This window comes from Pezoporus wallicus, unplaced genomic scaffold (genome assembly GCF_028554395.1).
Source record: "Pezoporus wallicus isolate ANWC-B61680 ecotype Strahan unplaced genomic scaffold, APGP_CSIRO_Pwel_v1 scaffold_6446, whole genome shotgun sequence".
Classification (NCBI taxonomy): Eukaryota; Metazoa; Chordata; class Aves; order Psittaciformes; family Psittacidae; genus Pezoporus; species Pezoporus wallicus.
In genome coordinates, this window is record NW_026636264.1 from 6,795,232 (window position 1) to 6,813,861 (window position 18,630).

General features: G+C 42.4%; 1 protein-coding gene across 1 annotated transcript; it reads left to right on the forward strand.

Moving 5' to 3' along the window:
* The first annotated feature begins 2,545 nt into the window (after window positions 1-2,545).
* Window positions 2,546-6,982, forward strand: MMP7 (matrix metallopeptidase 7). Its single transcript, XM_057399791.1, has 6 exons — window positions 2,546-2,875; window positions 3,399-3,622; window positions 3,729-3,877; window positions 5,516-5,641; window positions 6,173-6,334; window positions 6,885-6,982. The coding sequence occupies exons 1-6, from the start codon at window positions 2,768-2,770 to the stop codon at window positions 6,905-6,907; spliced, it is 792 nt and encodes a 263-aa protein (XP_057255774.1). The 5' UTR covers window positions 2,546-2,767; the 3' UTR covers window positions 6,908-6,982.
* Window positions 6,983-18,630: the final 11,648 nt, after the last annotated feature.

Sequence of the window (18,630 nt, forward strand, 5' to 3'; positions counted from 1 at the left end):
CTGTACATGCACTTCTGGAGGAAGAAACAACTGAATGCACTTAAATGTTGTATCTAATGACTTCAATTTAAATTTAATAAAGCAAATTATTGCATGAAAAATTTTGAGGGTTCCACATGTATTTGTTTGCTGGAGGAAAGAGAGACCTGTTCATTGGCCAAAGGAGAAGACAAATTAAAAAATGGAGGATGTCAGAACTAACACAGATATTTACAGGAAGGTCATTTCTCTGGTGGTTTATTGCTCAAGATTATTATTGTAAAAACTAATCTCTATATTTACATCTTTTTCCCACACAATGTCCCAATTAAACTGCTGTAAATACAAAGTCATTAAATGCAAAACAATTCTAGATACTATAAGAAGATGGGAAATTCCCAAGTTGAGATACATTGTTTGATTGCTTAATTATTAATGACTTGGATGTGTTGGTTCTCACCACATCATTTCTGCTGAATTTGAATACCTAATCCCTTCCTCAGGCCTTTCATCCACTAGAACAGTGGGATGTGAGCTCGATCCTGCTGGGAAATAGCTCTATGCACATTGATCCAGCCGAACAGGAGGCAAGAATTGGATTGACCCTCTCCAGTGATGGGCTGATCCAGGGCCAAGGGACCCCAGGAGGATCTCGGTGCCTAGGCAGGGATGACTGGAGGTTTTTACCCTCACACAGCCTGCAAAAGGGATATGTAGCCCTGGAATCCAGGTACCAGAGGACTGCTTCAAGTATAAGATTTATGCAAACAGAGTGCAGAAGCCATAGAGTTATCTGCAAAATTCACAGAGCTAAAGCTGAAAAACAGCATCTGTTTCCTTTTGATAATGGTCTTATTAGAATTAGATTGATTCCTGATGATTTTGAAACTGAAGAAATTAAAATTCTTTTCACAGAAAGTTTTTTATTGTAATTCAAGCCCAAAGTTCATTGAAACCCTCCTCTCTTTTTTGAAAAAAAAAAAAAAAACAAAACCAAAAACCAAACACAAGCAAACAAAACAAAACAAAAACCAAAAAAATAAAAAACCCAGGGGGGGAGCTGACAAATTTCCATCAGAAAATAAGATGGAGCATGACACCTGTCCTTTGTCAGCAAGCTATTGTGTTTAAACTCTCCTTTTCAGTTTTGCCCACGCCCTGGTTAAAGATACATGTGTGTTGCACAATAGTCTGTCAACTGGAATGGTGCTCTGGTGGCTTTCAAATTCCTCTTGTGTAATATGAGGAAATAATCAGTACCATATGCCAGAGTCACGGAGTTCAAAGTGGTTTAAACACAACCTCATCTCCTGCCTCCCACCCCCGGGTCCAGATCCTGCTTTACTGCCACAGTCAGACATACAGTCAGTTTTTGAGGAAGATGAACCTGCCTCTAACAGTAAACCAGCTTTTTTTCATTAAGCTTTAAAATTTGGACATTGATGGATTTTCCATAAGCCTACCTAAATGTACAGAAATGATTACAGTGGATATCTCAGCTGTTTTCAGTATCAGGTGGAAGCATCATTCCTTTAGCAATTGTCTGAAAGACACTACTGTGTAATGCAGTCCTCTCGTGTAATTCAGCAGTGTTTTGGTGTAGATAATCTCTCTGAAATCAAAGTCTCTTTGAAATCAAATGCCAGTCAGAAGTACATTGGACTTAAGCTAGTAACCCACAGACTTTTCCACACATGCTCAGCTATATCCATACAAGCTGTCTTACTGTGAGAAACAGTAATGCTGTTTTCCCATTTATCTGCTTTTTCTTTTAGATTAAAAGTAATATGGTCACAAAACTGCACAGCCTGAAAAAATTCACAAGCCAGACTGTGGACTAGTGTTTCCAGTCCTCAAAAACTCACTTCTAGTGGGGTTTAGTGGACTGAGGCCAAGACCAGTGTTGCTATCAGAGGACCAGGGAGGTTGTAGCTGCCCTGCTCAGCTGCCAGTGCTTCTGACACTGTCAGATTGCACTGGTACAACTGGAGGTAGAAGATATCTTCACCTTTGTTAGGATAAACTCCTCTCTTTTCTCCTGAGGGCTTTCACCTGTAATTGTAAATTATGTTCTATATCTAGTTCTCCATTGTAAAAAGACTCTCCTGAAAGGCCAGCTCATTTGGGAAGAAAGGGACAAAGGCTTCCCATGGCTTCCTGTTTCTAGAGGGCATATTTAAAGAGCTCTCTTCTTAACTATGTAAAACCAGCAGAAACCTCTTTAACGTCACTGAACTGGATTTCCTGCAGCATAGGATAACTCACAAGAGAATTTTGATTAGAAAAAAATACCTGAAGAGTGTTGTGCATGCTTCCTAGGAAATACCAGTAGTTTCAGTGAGTGCCCTTATGCATCGCATCTCTGACTCTGCATCAATTAATACAGGCAGGCTGTCTGGCCAACAGGCTGTTACAGAATGACTTTGTATATAAGGAACTTGGAAGAAGCCAGTGATTATACAGTAACTGCATTGATGAAGTTACAGAAAGTGAATCTCCCTATGACCTTGTGGTTTCACTGCTGGAATAATACGAAAAGATTGAGCCAAAGATGTCTTCGAGCTGTGACATGATATCAACAGGGAAGTCAAAGAAAAGATTTGTTTAACATGCTTTCATTTACTTCTTAGAATAGTGATGACATACCATTAACACCACCAAAAAGTGAGTCACATGTAACTGCCTCTTCGAGCTATCAGGATCTATATAAGCAATTTAGCTGTGGTCTTGGGAGACAGAAAGTCAAACCCTTTCTGCTATAGCAAGGCTCCTTGGCAAGCTGGGCACTATGCAATATGTCCTACTCTGTGCTGCCATCCTCCTACCTGAGAGTCTTGCTTTTCCAGCACAACTTCAATCAGAATCACAGAGCAACACAGACTTTGATAATGTAAAGGTATGTTATTAGGGGGGCAATGTAACTGTATTGTGAATAATCTGATTTTTTATTCAGCTTCTACATTCCTTTCCTGTCTGTTTATATTATCTTCTTAAGTTACCACAATAGTTTTTGCAGAGATGACATGAAACAATTTAAACTTATTGACTAGATTAGACATCCCCCCCCAGTCTAACTTACAAAAGAGATCAAGTTCCAACTGGTAAAGGGGAGCATGTCATTTTTAAAACATTTCTAAAGTATTTATGTAGACTATGTTGGAAGGCAGAGGATTTGAATGCTCAGTAAATTGTGTTTACTTAAAAAGATTGCTTCCTTACAGTGTTTCGCTACTATTACAATTCTTTTTACATATACTAATCTATACTACGGGGAGAACAGCATTTTGTAAACTGAAATGTAACAAAAAAAAATCTAAAACTAACCATGATGACAAAACAATTCAACCAAATGTAAAATGCAATTACCAAAAAGTCCACCGATATACATATTGATTTTTATTTTCCTTTTCTTCTTTCAGGCATATCTTGATAAATTCTTTCCACTTCTCACAAAAACACAAAACCAAAGTTTAGAAGACAGGATTAAAGAAATGCAGAGGTTTTTCCACCTGACTGTAACTGGAAAATTAAATGCAGAAACAGTAGAAACAATTAAACAGCCCAGATGTGGAATCCCTGATATAGCGGATTACAAAACATTTCCTGGAAGTCCAAGGTGGAACAAGAGACATTTGACTTACAAGTTAGTGATGTTTCAGGTTTTAAGGGGAAAGGGGTTGCTTTGTATTTAACTATGTGGGTTTCCTTCACAACATAAGTGACATTAATCTCTTTCCTTTTTCTGCCAGGATTGTCAATTATACTCCTGATCTACCCCAAAAGAAAGTGGATGATGCAATTAGAAGGGCTCTCATGGTATGGAGTGATGTGACTCCCCTGCGGTTCCAAAGAGTATACAACAGGCAAGCAGACATTGTGATTGCATTTGCACGTCGAGGTGAGAATACCTGTCATTTTTAAGATGCATTGGTCCACATTTAACTCTAAGTATTTTTATGGCCACAGCTTTAAGAAAGAAAAAAGAGTTTCAAATTATTCCAAAGTCTGCATGAAATTTATCTTCTCTTCATCTAGCCACTACATTTATAAATTGTGATTCATCTTTTATCCCTACGAAACTATTAAAAAATCCTGTCAGAGTTAAAGCTGTGAAATGGAGGGAGAATTCAGGTCCATGAGAAGACACCTAAATTTAGGTGTTCAAGTCTCTGTGTGCCTTGACAAATAGTGCAAACTAATTGGAACAGAGCTGTAAAGCAAATCAGCTGGTCCTGAAGATGCAGCCTCCACAGGCTGGATTCAGGCGGGTTTACTTTGGTCCAGATCTAGTCTGGTTCCCTGGACTAAACAGTCTTTGGCAGCTGCGGTGCATGAAGTTTTGCCACAGAGAGTATCTTCTGGTTGATTTTCTCCTAGAAGGAATTCCATTGTTGAACTGCAGGATTACAGCAAGGTGCAAGTCAAAACATGGCAAATACAGATGATCAGTAGAGGCACTTCAGAAGTTCACCTGGGATCCAGACTAGTACATGAATGTAGCCATGCCTTTCACTTGAGCCTGTCACCTAAACTGACTCAACTTAGTCATACTAAATGCCTACTTTAAGATTACCTGACTTGCTCTCTAGAGCCATTGACAGCATTTACTAGGTCTCTTACTAGGATTGTGAGTGAAGATCAGACACGTAGCTTACAAATAGATTACTGCATATAAACACCAAAATGTCACAAACTCATGCTTCACTGATGGGAAGCATATTATGTTTCCATTAAGAGTCAACTAATGAGCCAAAGTGAAAAAAGATCCTGCAAGCTGGAATGGGTTTTAATTCTTTGTCATACACTACAACTAAGTGTCTTCTCCTGTGCTAGCCCTGTCTCAAGGACCGTCCACATGGTCGGGGGGAAAGGACACAGAATGGCATTTGAGTCCCCAGATACCCCTCGATCAACTCGGAGGCTCACCAAGGGGTACAGGGAAATTTTCACAGCTGGTACAAATATGCCATCCTGTCAGCGCTTGCACTTGAGGCAGGAAACCGTACCATTCCACATGCACTGTGAGAGAAGCAGGTAATAGACCATACCCCAAGGCTGGGGTAAATGAACTTAACTCCTCAGGAACATGGTTATTTATCCAAAATCACTGTCTTCCACTAAAATCAGTACAAGTGAGAAAGTCTACAATTAATGTTGCTTGGTACTTTCCAACATTAGAAGCCATTTGGGTGCTTATAATGTTGTCAAGCATTAAGTATTTATTCTGAAATAATCCCTGATTGCTGCCTTAGAACCACATTTCTGACAAAAGCTCAGAAAAATATTCAGGTCTTTCTGAAACTTTGCAAGTTTACAGTCTGAATTATCAAATATAAGTTTTGAACTTAAGTCATGAACTTGAAGAGTATTTCCTAATCCTTGCTCCTCAATTTTACCACCTTGCTGCTATCAAAGGACTTTTTATAAGGACTGACAATCAACAAAATTAGCACAAGCAAGCAATGTGCTTCAGTTTTCTGAATTTAAACATTACAGTTGATGTAATCTGATTACATGTTGTTCTTGTCAAATGCAGAGCACGGTGATGGATATCCTTTTGATGGAAGAGGTAACACACTAGCTCATGCATTTGCACCTGGAGAAGGGCTTGGTGGAGATGCTCATTTTGATGATGATGAAATATGGTCAGAGTCCAATCAAGGTAAAACCTACATGTGTGTATGAAGGGGAAAGACAAACATTGTACATCTTGGAAGAACACAGCCATAGAAAACGCCTTCCATAACACTTCATGTTTTGGTACCATTTCAGTGCCAACATTTCTGTTCTTTTCAATTACCTTTCTAAGTACTTCTACTTCGTTATCATTAGGAGTTACATAATGCCTTCCCTCCATATATTAAATCACTTTTCACAGGCTGAACAGGGACTATGAGCCTCTGCTCTGTACTTACATTATGAAAAGGTAGAATGATTTGCTTGTAGAAATAAGGTTGTTCAAAACCAGAGTTGAAAAGAGACTCAAGGTCTCTATATGCATATGCAAGGGATCAATAATGTCTTTATTTAAATATTACAGTTGTACAACAAAGTTTAGTAATAACCAATGAAAACTTCAATGTTTCATTCCAAGGGAATGAAAGATATAAATTCTCCTGCTACTTCGATTCTTTGTACGCTAAAAAGAAATTGCATACCTTTAACAGAACTTTTCTATGCTTCTATGCTGCAGAAGTTAATTTGTTCCTTGTTGCTGCTCATGAATTCGGCCATTCTTTGGGACTTGCTCATTCAAATGTCCGTGAAGCTCTGATGTACCCTATCTACTCATATGTGAACCCAGCAACCTTCAGGCTTTCAGAGGATGATAGGCGAGGAATTCAGAGGTTATACGGTAAATTCATTATGAGATTTGATTTTCAAGATAAAATTTACTGGGTTACAGGTTTCATTACTCTCCCTAATTGCAAGGGCCTTGTCGTATTACCAAAAAGAGAGAAGGGGAACAGATTTGGGAAAAACATTCTTGTATACTCCATCCACTATGCTCCTTCTGCAGAATGTCCCCACTACAACCAAGAGGTGATGAAGCAGTAGCGCAGCATTCTGGCACACTGTCTTTCTGCACAACTACATATTGCCAAACAAATCTGTGCACTGTGCTCTACAAACAACTTGTTTCAGTGAGTGGGACTACTGACAGGGAAATGTGAGATACTGTGTCACTTACAAAGCCAAGGGACAGTTCAGTGAAGGCAGGAACTACTCAGCAGTAGAAGTGGAGCGTAACCAGAACTGACCACACAGGGTAAACTTTGCCAGGTTTGTTTTTCTTTAGGCACCACCTTCTTGAGGGCATGCTAGAGGGATACTAGGATTAAAACACAATTGTCTGCATTATCCATTTTCAGCACACTCTCTTGTTTTGTGCTTCTTTCCCACAGGGAAAAAGTCATCAAACTCTTGAAGAAAATGCTTCAAAAAGACCAAAGAATTCACATCTGGCTGCTTTGATGTTCCAATTCAATTTTAATTCTGGTTGGCGTTCTAAAACTACTTTAATCCTCTAGGTAATTAAAGTAGTAAATTCCTGAACTGCACTTTTTCTCCCTGAATTTTTATATTGATTTATAGTGCACTTTATACAATTAAAAAAGCCCTGAACTTGTATACTCTGTTGTCTAATATTTTTTTTTTTTTCTCTTTTGGAATTTCAATAAGGGATTAAATAATTCCTGCCTGTGTGATAGGCAGAGAAAAAAATATCTTTCTAATCAGTTACTAGCGGTTTCTTCCACATGAAACTCACAGATGAAGTTGCTAGTGCTAAGTGGATATCATTCTCAGGGCACAGGTGTCTTGAGGTATGAGAAAAATAGGAAATCCCAGAATAGAGGGTCAGATCCCAGACTGCCTTAAAGACTATGAAGAATGGGACCAGCAAACTCCACATCCTGTGTGGATGCTCGACCAACTTGGGTCAACCTGCAGGACCCTGGAAAGACACAATGTTGACAGAAAGTACCTTGTTCTCATGACCAAAGTCCCCACAGGGAATACAGCATGAAACAGAGACACACCATGGTCTTCACTGAGGTCCTGTTCCACTTCCATTCACATACATGATCTCTGCTTTGAGAAAAACGGCTGCCGCTGTCATACCTCACCCAGTTTTCTAGATGTGAACCATGCAACATCTGCCTCCATCTAGTGGTAAAACTCGACAAACTGCGCTGGCGCTACACACTGTGGTAAAATGCAGTTTACCTGTCCACAAGCCCACAGCAGTTACTGCTATACATCCCACCAGTAGGGTAAATTAGGGACAAGAGCAAATTTAGCAAGGGTGCTGCTGCCTCATCCATCTTCATTTTATTCTACTGCATTCTGTGTAAATTTCTACATGCTCTCTCTAGTACATATCTGAGGCCATCTAAATAGTAGGGAATCCTAGAAATGGAAGCATTTAATTATACAAAGAAAGCCAGGAAGAAAGTTATACTGGGCATAAAGACACTTTCCTCTATCTTTTAATTTATTCATTCCTCCAGTGCACAACATGCCAAAAATAGAAAATAGTAAAAAACTCTGAAGAAAGTGCATCAGGAATGAAGTAAGATGGCTGTTTTAACATTGCAAGGGTAGGCAAAGAGCAGGAGATAAAACATCTCAAGGTCGAAAATACACCTTTGTTTTGAGCTTCTAACTACAGTAAATTAAAAAAAAAAAAAAAAGAAAAAAGACAGAAAAACTCTTTATTTTCTGTATCTTATTGTCTGAGATTAAAGAAATAAAAAAAAAACACAGGACATGCCATGCTTTGGTTTGTTTTGCAGTGAGGCATTTGGTATTTCTGCACACAGTGTTAGCAGTGACATTCAGTGGAGTTTGTCTGATTTTACCACATGAGAATCCACTCCTGGTACTGTTCTATTTGTAAGCCTTCATTTCCAAAAGTGCAATCATGCTTTAGGAAATTCCTTTTATTTTATAACCTATGTACATAAATTTTATATGGTTCTGGACAAATCCATGGGGAAAAAAAAAATCCATTAAATGATTCCTCATGAATTCCTACTCATAGACTTTCTGACCCCAAAATAGCTAAAAGCTAATGCTATTCTTGGGAATTACTAATCCATGTTTCTTCTATTATATTCTTGTCTAGATGGTCCTTATGGGGGACCAAACACTGAGCTATGCAGATATTTTTTGATCCAGTATAGCCATCCTTATGTTTTACTCCCCCACACACACACACTTTCTACAGGATATATCCTTAAATCCAACCTGCTTTTCCAAGCTTTGCAATCTCCCCAAGTGCTCTCTTTTACACTTCTTTTACAAGGTTATTTTGCGAACTCTGCAGTATTTAAATACTGTCAATCTCCCTGCTTTCTGAATATTTCTGGTTTTTTTTCTCATTCACTTACAGTTCCATCCAGGGCGCTTGTTCCTTCTCAGATGGATAACAAAAACACGTATTTGCCTTTACTGGTTGCTGTTAGTAAGAGAAATGAGGGTACTGCCCTTGGCACCCTGATGCCTGTAATGCATTCAGCAGGGAAATCCCTGCCACTGGGCAGCTGAGCTCTCATCCCAGCTCCATGCAGGAACTTGGCTTTGCACAAAGGCCCCTGTTGTTTCAGCTTTTAATTCTATAATGGGGCTTAACTGCTACACACTCTACATGAGGGCCAGTGATACCTGGCATTAACAGGGAGTAAGATCTCTGGAGAATAAATTTAATTATATCAGCAGCAATTCCAACCTTAGCAATGTACATTAAAGCTGCCACAGATAAAAATATGTTATGGGGAAAGAGCTGAAAAATTATGAAGCAAGGCCTGCCACAGTACTGTCCTCTTAAAATGCTTTTGGTTTTCCCCCCTGGTTTTCTAAAATTATATTTTCAACAAAACCCACCTTGAACAGGATGTTCTTAATGCTATCATAATTATGTTTTCAGTTTCAGCCATGTCAATCTGAAGTAGCTCCATTGACGTCAATGGAATTATTTTGGATTTATCTATAAGAGTAAAAATGTTAGCAAAGGACTAGAGAGAATATTATCTGTTTTGATTATTGTTACAGTAGGAACAGTCACAAGCCAGGGAACTACAGATAATCACTGTTGGAAAAGACTGAGGAAAATTATTTGGGGGTGGAAACTGTGACTGTTTACTGTCCCCCCTAAAGTTCACAGGCAATAAAACAAGAAGCATAAAGAAAAGCAGCAGAGTGCTAAAGGGATAGAGGAAAATATGGAAGCCCATCCACATCAGAAAACCAAAAAACACTAGACGTCTTCAGCCTGGCCACATGAAGTGACTGGACAGAGACAAATACTGAGTGTAGTGAGATGTTCATTATTTCTTGTAAATCAAAAAAAGTAAAGTACTCCAAATTAACTTATGTAGGAGATTTTAAACAAGGGATGTATTTTTTTTTACACAGCAAATAACTGTTATGGAATTCATTAACACAGGATATTCACTGACAGTGGAGAGCCAAATTCACAAACAAAGGTTTAGATATATTTATGTAGCCTAACAGCTACGAGGGCATGGTGAAAAATAGTGGCTCACTGTCTTGCTGAATACCAAAAGAAGAGCCAACCCAAATTTATGCAGTTTTGCTAACATTACAGACCTTGCTATAGGCAAAAGGAAATACCTTGTCTGCAAAGTCAGGAATTGTTAACTTAGTTTAATCCAAGAATTACTATTATTCCAGAAGCAATCATTATAGGGGAAAGAAAAAGAAAAAAAAATGGAGTGGGGGGATGGAGAGAAAAGAACAGTAATTAAGAAAAAGTCCCAAAAAGGATGTAGCCAAAATTATTAGCACACTTCCTATTTTTTACCCCTTTCTCTCATGTTGTGCTTACCCTTCCCCAGCCCCTCTGCATCCTACAGTTCTTGGAATCTTCTGAGAGGAGTGTTTCAGTGAGTGCCCAGTGTCCTGAGTCCTTCCCAGGAGTTGATGATGTTGTTGATGGTTTCTCTCCCTTCATTCCAGAGCTCATCTTTTGTTCAGCTAAAGAAAATAAACATTATTTTTAATAAGCATTCTAGTTTTCTACTCAATCTACTGATTCCTCTCCCATTCATCAATATCCTTTTTAACTTGTAGGCTCCAGAAACTGATATATTCCAGCAGTCATTTATAATGTCAAATAGGGGTGGGGAAAAAAAAAAAACAACAGAAAACCCTCATCAATTCCTCCTGCTCCGTTCTCAAACATCCTTTTATATTTACATAAGGATTGCATTAAACATTTTAGTTCCTGCCTCACATTGGAAGATGATGTGCAACTAGTTATCTACCAAGACTTCTAAGTTCTTTTCAGAATCGTTGTCCCATCATACAGGGACACCATTCTGTCCTAAAGGCCATGCGAGGGGGAAAGGGAGTGGTACTACTATGGGCTTCCTCTAGACGGAGCTCTGCACTCAAAGCAGAGATACCTAGGCATGAAGTAAGGTGATGCTGAAAAAACACTCAAAGCCCAGTTTGGGCATGAATTACAGAATACAGAACATCGCCAAAACCATTCGCCCATTCCATTAACTGCTGTTTGCGCAAAAATTCTGAAGATAAAACTGGAGTCCTCCAATGTTAAATATCTTTTATTTTTGATTACAGGACAGTGTCATGGTGGCACTCCTGATTACATATTACTTTTCCCAAATGGCTCTCTCTGAGTTCAACCATTACTCTGAAATCAATAAAGATAAAGAAAGAATTTATTCTTAAAAAAGAAGAAGAGCTTTGCAAAAGATCAAACACAATATTCTTGTCATTTGTTAATAGATGTGGAACCGGGAAGAGCCTGAATCAGCAATGTCCCATCTTCCTGAAGGGAAACAGCCAAATGATACCAAATGATTGAAATCACTAGAGGCAGGCTTCACACAACATAGTATAAATAAAGGCTGCATTTAAAGAATGCAACCAAGGGCACATTCTCTCTCTATTTGGTACTTTCAGCAGCAGTTAATCTCATCCTAATGCAGAGGTCCAGCAGAGATCAGAAAACAATGTCCATTTCTCACTGTTGGCTAGGAAGACTGACAGCAGCTATAAATTCATTCTAGCACATTCCAATCAAACCTGTCATTATCTCGAATGCCCTGGCTCCATGTTGGGTGTCAAAAAGGACTGTTGTGACTTAACCCCAGAGGATTCCCAGGAATTTCTATCAGCAAATGACTTAAATGGAAAAAAAAATCAAATTAAGAGAAGATGGATGTACGGGTAACAATAGTGAGAAGTCCAAATATTTGGAAAAGCTTTCTTAAGGTACCAAGTGTTACTGACAGAAAACAGTTTCTGTGATATTGAATTTTGCCCTCTTGAGTGCTGCAGCACATTTTTTTCAGTTTTGCCCTCACTGATCTATGAAAATGTGTTTTCCAGCTACATTACCACATCGTTATAGTATTGATCCATGTGTGTTAATACTGTGGTGCTTACTATGAGCACCTCAAATCAGCTTGCAGGTCAGAAACTGTTAATTCCCCAAAAGGTAACCCAATCAGAAAACAAAATGACCACCTGATTGAACTAATTCCAGTGTAAATACTTACTTTTACTACTAAGGTAGATTCTAGCAGAAAAAGAAGCAGAATCCTCTGGAATCTAAAACATTCACAAAAAGATTTTCTTTACTTTCTTCTTACATAGGGAGTTTGCAGTTTCAAAGTAACTACAGACATATTGCTAATCTTTGTTTAAAATATATTAATCATATTTATAATCTGGATATAGTATCCATTAAAGTGGTATTTGTTAAAGTGGATGAAAACATTTTAAGACCATTAATAGTGGCTGAGGTGTTGGTTGCCTTCCGGTACAGTGCTGAAGGGAAGTCATGGTTAGAGGTAAAACATCTGAAATTCTGGGATTCTCTCTCCTGTCAGTATATCTAGAAAAAAGCATACAACAGACACACCAAATGCATTTACTCGGACTTGTGAATTGTTGATAGCTTCTGTAAATTATGTTGCAGAGAAGGATTTCAAAAGCTAGGATACTTTCAGTTTCTGTTCTGCCCATTGACAGCTACCAAAAAAAATCTCAGCATGTATGAACCAGGGATTAGAGACAGGCATAAACATGGACATCAAACATAAATAAAAACTCCAAACTCTCCTCACACACCCCTTATTGTAGGTGCAGAACATCCTGCAACTGTAGGGGTGGTTTATTCCACTCTATGCATAAGTCTGCAGTTCTCTATTTCCTCCTGAGATAGTGTGCCAAAAAGATATACGTTTGGGAGAACTGTAATTGAAGGAATAAATCACTAGGGTGCATCCAAGGACCTCAGTAAAGGACAGCATTTGGAATCAAGTACTAGAATCACTTTCCCTATTAGTCAGCTCTATTTCTTTTCAAACTCACAAGTCCACAGAAAACCACTCTTTTCCACTAAGCAATTTATTACTGATCAGGAGACCCAAATCCAATAAAGTCAGTGCACAGTATAACGTGGTTTTATTATAAAAACCTCATGCACACTGATATTCCACATGAAAAAAAAAAAAAAATCCCCCCCCACAAAAAAAAACAAAACAAACCAAAAAACAAACAAACAAAAAAAAAACAACCAACAAAAAACAACAACATGTAAAGGAGTACTAATTGTTTTTTGGTAGGTATTTTTTTTTCATTCTGAGCATGTCAAGGGGATAGAATGCTGGTGGTGACTGTGTCACTGTGGATAGAAAGTTCGTGGTGGCCATTCCACAGGATCCGGTAGATCCAGGATGGGTATATAAAGGGCTATGTTACACTGGGGGGGGGAGGAGGGAAGAAAGAAAACCATAAAAAACTGTGAAAGAGCAAAAATATTTTATTATTTTCAGCATTTCCTGGTACAGGCATGAAGAAAATCCCTGTTCTGTGGGACAAGATCCTACTGTTTGTGTCCTGATCAGAGTGTAACTTGCATTCCTTCTTATGTGGTCATCACTAAGTTATAGGCAAAAATGGATATTGACTTCCATTCTAAATCTTATCTTCAGCGTCTGTTTTTTTCTGTGTTACACTCAGATCTGTAAGGGTTTAAGGAGTTAGGTACCAACTGCTTTGAGAAACCTCCATTTCTGTGTCCTGTTGTTCTAAATGCTTTGGGTCACAGGAGACTGCATTCTGTTCTCTTTCAGTCAAGGCTATACACATGAAACCGCAAAAAATAACGGAGATTCACCTAATCCGTATCCTTCAGCAACTCAAAGCGACAGAGGAATTCTAGCTGTTATATTTGGAATTAAAATAAGTATTTAGTGCAATGAGAGATGTCCTTGTGTATCGCTCCTGCCTGATCTCAAGAGGCATGCATTTTTCCCAGGTCCCGTCTCCTGTCTGCCAGTTTCTTGTGTATCCGTGGGATGCTGGGATGTAAGACAGCCCAGGTGGCACTAGGCCAGGATGTCAAACACCTGAACTGCTCCTGGTGTTTAGACATCACATTTAGCTGCCTGCACCCTCATGCTGAGCTCCATCTTGCTCTGCCCCAGCCCTGACAGCAAGCAGGAGGCCCAGGGGAACAGGGGTGGAACAGGACAGTGAGGACCTGTGAGGTGACCACAGCCCCAGGTCAAGAGGCTGCGTCCCAGCACAGACAGGAGTGACAGCGAGCTCCCCGTGTTGGCTGTTTTCTGGTGGCCGTGTTCCAGTGGGTAGAATTTTGGTGTTGGCCATGTCCCAGGGGAGAGAATGTTGGTGACTGTATCCTAGGTGACGGAATGTTGGTGGTGGCCATCCCGTTCCACAGGGGTTGGTAGCCCAGGTTCCAGGACGGGCGCGTAAAGGGCTGCGGGGTGACAAGGGCCAGACCCGCCTGGAGGAGAGCAGGTGGGTGAGCCAGGGCTGAGGTGAGAGGGCAGGAGGAAGGCAGGGAGGGGAGGGCCGGGCTGCTGGGCCCGGGCAGGGAGGCAGCGGCTGCCCCATGGGCGGCAGATGGCGGCTGCTCCTCCTTTCACTTCCAGAGCCAGAAGCTCACACAAGGACGGGACCGGAAGAGGGCGCACTCCTGACCCCGGCCACACAGCCAGACACTCGCCTCCTGCTGCACGGACACAAAGTTAAGTCTTGGCGTGTGGCAGGGCCCTGCGCAGGGGTTGCGCGTGGTGAGCCGTGGCGGTTGCTCTGAAGTTCTCTTCTCTTCTGCAGCCACAGGCACGCAAGGGGACAGGATCGAACCTCGGCGTCCTCCGGTCCTCAGGCACTCTTGCAGAGAGACTTGCTACCTTCCACAGGGACTCTGACACAAAGGTAAGTCGCTGAGCCTGGCAGAGACCTGGGCGGGGGTTCCCCATGTGAACAGGGGTGGCTGAAGCCGTGGCTTCCCCATCTGCCATTTCACCTGCAAGCCCTGACAGGAAACAGACCAACAATGGAGCAACCCCTTAAGCACATAAACAAACCTCTACAGGGATTCTTCATGGGAAACTCTGATGGGAACCGCATAGTTTGTTCTCCTACCTTCCACAGATGCAGGCCCAGACAATCAAAACAAAACACCATGGGGCACTCCGGTGTTCAGCCACACAGATAGAGATTTCATTCCTTCTACAAAGGAAACTGACACAAATTTAAGGTATCGAGCCTGCAGAACCCTGGGCAGCATTTGCCCATGTGAACAAGGGTGGCTGATGCCATTCCTTATCCTGCCATTTCAGGTGAAAGCCCTGACATAGAACGGACCAACCATGGTGCACTCCTATCCTCAGCAGCGCACCACATATTAAATCTCTTCTACAGAGACACTGATACAAAGGTAAGACACTGAGGCTGGAAGAGTCCTGGGCAGTGCTGCCCACAGTGAGTCAGGCTGTCTGCTGCCTACATTCTTACCCTGTCTTTAACAGCTGCAACCCTAACAGGGAATGGACCAGAGCATGGTGCACTCCTGTCCTCATCCACACAGTCAGAGAGTCACTTCCTTCTACGGAGGACACTGACACGAAGTTAAGTTGCCGAGACCTGCAGAGCCCTGAGCAGGGGTTAACCATGTGAGTGACTGTTGCTGCTGCTTAGTTTGCTATCCTGCCTTTTACAATTGCAGGCCCAGACCAGGACAGGACCTGACAATGGCGCACTCTTCTCCTCCACCACACTTCCAGAGATTAAATGCCTTCCACAAGGACAATGACCAAAGATAAGTCATTCACTCCAGCAGAGACCTGGGCAGGACTCGCCATGGAGAGTCAGGGTGTCTGATGTCTACATTCTTATCCTGTCTTGAGCAGCTGCAAACCTGACAGGGAATGGACTAGAAAAATGGTGCCCTCCTGTCCCCATCCACACAGCCAGAGACACTTCCTTCTACGGAGGACACTGACACAAAGTTAAGGCATTGAGCCTGGCAGAGCTCTCAGCAGATATTCCACATGAGAACAAGGGTGGCTGATGCCATCTCTTGTCCTTTTTTCATGTCCTTTCCTCTGCCATTTCAGCTGCAAGTCCAGACAGGGAACGGACCAACCATCGTGCAACCCTCTACGCAGCTACACCGACAGAGTTTAAATGCCTTCTACAAAGGACACTGACACAAAGTTAAGTCATTGAGCCTGCAGAGCCCTGGGCAAGGGCTCTGAACAAGGCATGTGAACAAGGGTGGCTGATGCCATTTCTTATCCTGCCATTTCAGGTGAAAGCCCTGACATAGAACGGACCAAACATGGTGCACTCCTATAATCAGCAGCATACCACATACAGTGTTCTCCTACAAGAACACTGACAAAAAGGTAAGGCACTGAGGCTGGCAGAGTCCTGGGCAGTGCTACCTATCCTGAGTCAGGCTGTCTGCAGTCTACATTCTTATCCTGTCTTCAACAGCTGCAACCCCAACAGGTAATGGACCAGACCATGGTGCACACCTGTCCTCATCCACACAGTCGATCTGCGGAGGACACGGACACAAAGTTAAGTCGCCAAAACCTGCAGAGCCCTGAGCAGGAGTTACCCATGTTGCTGCTGCTTAGTTTGCTGTCCTGCCTTTTACAATTGCAGGCCCAGACAAGGACAGGACCGAGCAATGGCGCACTCTTCTCCTCCACCACACTTCTAGAGATTAAATGCCTTCCGCAAGGACAAAGACAAAAGATAAGTCATTCACTCTGGAAGAGACCTGGGCAAGGCTTCTCCTTGGGGAACTCCAATGGGTAACACATAGTTTCTTCTTCTCCCTTTTGCAGATGCAGGCCCAGACAAGGACAGGACCCGACAATGGCGCCCCCTTCTCCTCCACCATGCTGCCAGATATTAAATGACTTCCACAACGAAAAAGACCAAAGATAAGTCATTCCCTCCGGCAGAGCCGTGGGCAGGACTCGCCATGGTGAGTCACCGTGTCTGATATCTGCATTCTTATCCTATCTGGAACAGCTGAAACCCTAACAGGGAATGGACCACACCATGGTTCACTCCTGTCCTCATCCACACAGAGAGTCACTTCCTTCTACGGAGGACACTGACACAAAGTTAAGTCTCCGAGAGCTGCAGAGCCCTGAGCAGGTGTTACCCATGTGAGTGACTGTTCCTGCTGCTTAGTTTACTATCCTGCCATTTCCAATTGCAGGCCCAGACCAGGACAGCACCCGACAATGGCTCACTCTTCTCCTCCACCACACTGCCAGATGTTAAATGACTTCCACAAGGACAAAGACCAAAGGTAAGTAGCTCACTCCGGCAGAGCCATGGGCAGGACTCGCCATGGTGAGTCAGGGTGTCTGATGTCTACATTCTTATCCTGTTTTAAACAGCTTCATCCCCAACAGGGAATGGACCAGACCATGGTGCGCTCCTGTCCTGATCCACAGTCAGAGAGTCACTTACTTCTACAGAGGACACTGACACAAAATTATTCGCCGAGACCTGCAGAGCCCTGAGCCGGGGTTAGCCATGTGAGTGACTGTTGCTGCTGCTTAGTTTGCTGTCCTGCCTTTTACAATTGCAGGCCCAGACAAGGACAGGACCCAGCAATGGCGCTCTCTTCTCCTCCACCACACTTCCAGAGGTTAAACACCTTCCACAAGGACAAAGACCAAAGATAAGTCATTCACTAAGGCAGATCCGTGGGCAGGACTCGCCATTGTGCGTCAGGGTGTCTGATGTCTACATTCTTATCCTGTCTGGAACAGCTGCAACCCTAACAGGGAATGGACCAGACCATGGTGCGCTCCTGTCCTCATCCACACAGTCAGAGAGTCACTTCCTTCTACGGAGGACACTGACACAAAGTTATGTCGCCGAGACCTGCAGAGCCCTGAGCAGGGGTTAGCCATGTGAGTGACTGTTGCTGCTGCTTAGTTTGCTGTCCTGCCTTTTACAATTGCAGGCCCAGACAAGGACAGGACCCAGCAATGGCGCTCTCTTCTCCTCCACCACACTTCCAGAGGTTAAACACCTTCCACAAGGACAAAGACCAAAGATAAGTCATTCACTGCGGCAGAGCCATGGGCAAGACTCGCCATGGTGAGTCAGGGTGTCTGATGTCTACATTCTTATCCTGTTTTAAACAGCTTCAACCCCAACAGGGAATGGACCAGACCATGGTGCGCTCCTGTCCTGATCCACAGTCAGAGAGTCACTTCCTTCTACGGAGGACACTGACACAAAGTTATGTCGCCAAGACCTGCAGAGCCCTGAGCCGGGGTTACCCATGTGAGTGACTGTTGCTGCTGCTTAGTTTGCTGTCCTGCCTTTTACAATTGCAGGCCCAGACAAGGACAGGACCCAGCAATGGCGCTCTCTTCTCCTCCACCACACTTCCAGAGGTTAAACGCCTTCCACAAGGACAAAGACCAAAGATAAGTCATTCACTGCGGCAGAGCCATGGGCAGGACTCGCCATGGTGAGTCTGGGTGTCCGATGTCTACATTCTTATCCTGTTTTAAACAGCTTCATCCCCAACAGGGAATGGACCAGACCATGGTGTGCTCCTGTCCTGATCCACAGTCAGAGAGTCACTTCCTTCTACGGAGGACACTGACACAAAATTAAGTCGCCGAGACCTGCAGAGCCCTGAGCAGGGGTTACCCATGTGAGTGACTGTTGCTGCTGCTTAGTTTGCTGTCCTGCCTTTTACAATTGCAGGCCCAGACCAGGACAGCACCTGACAATGGCTCTCTCTTCTCCTCCACCACACTTCCAGAGGTTAAACACCTTCCACAAGGA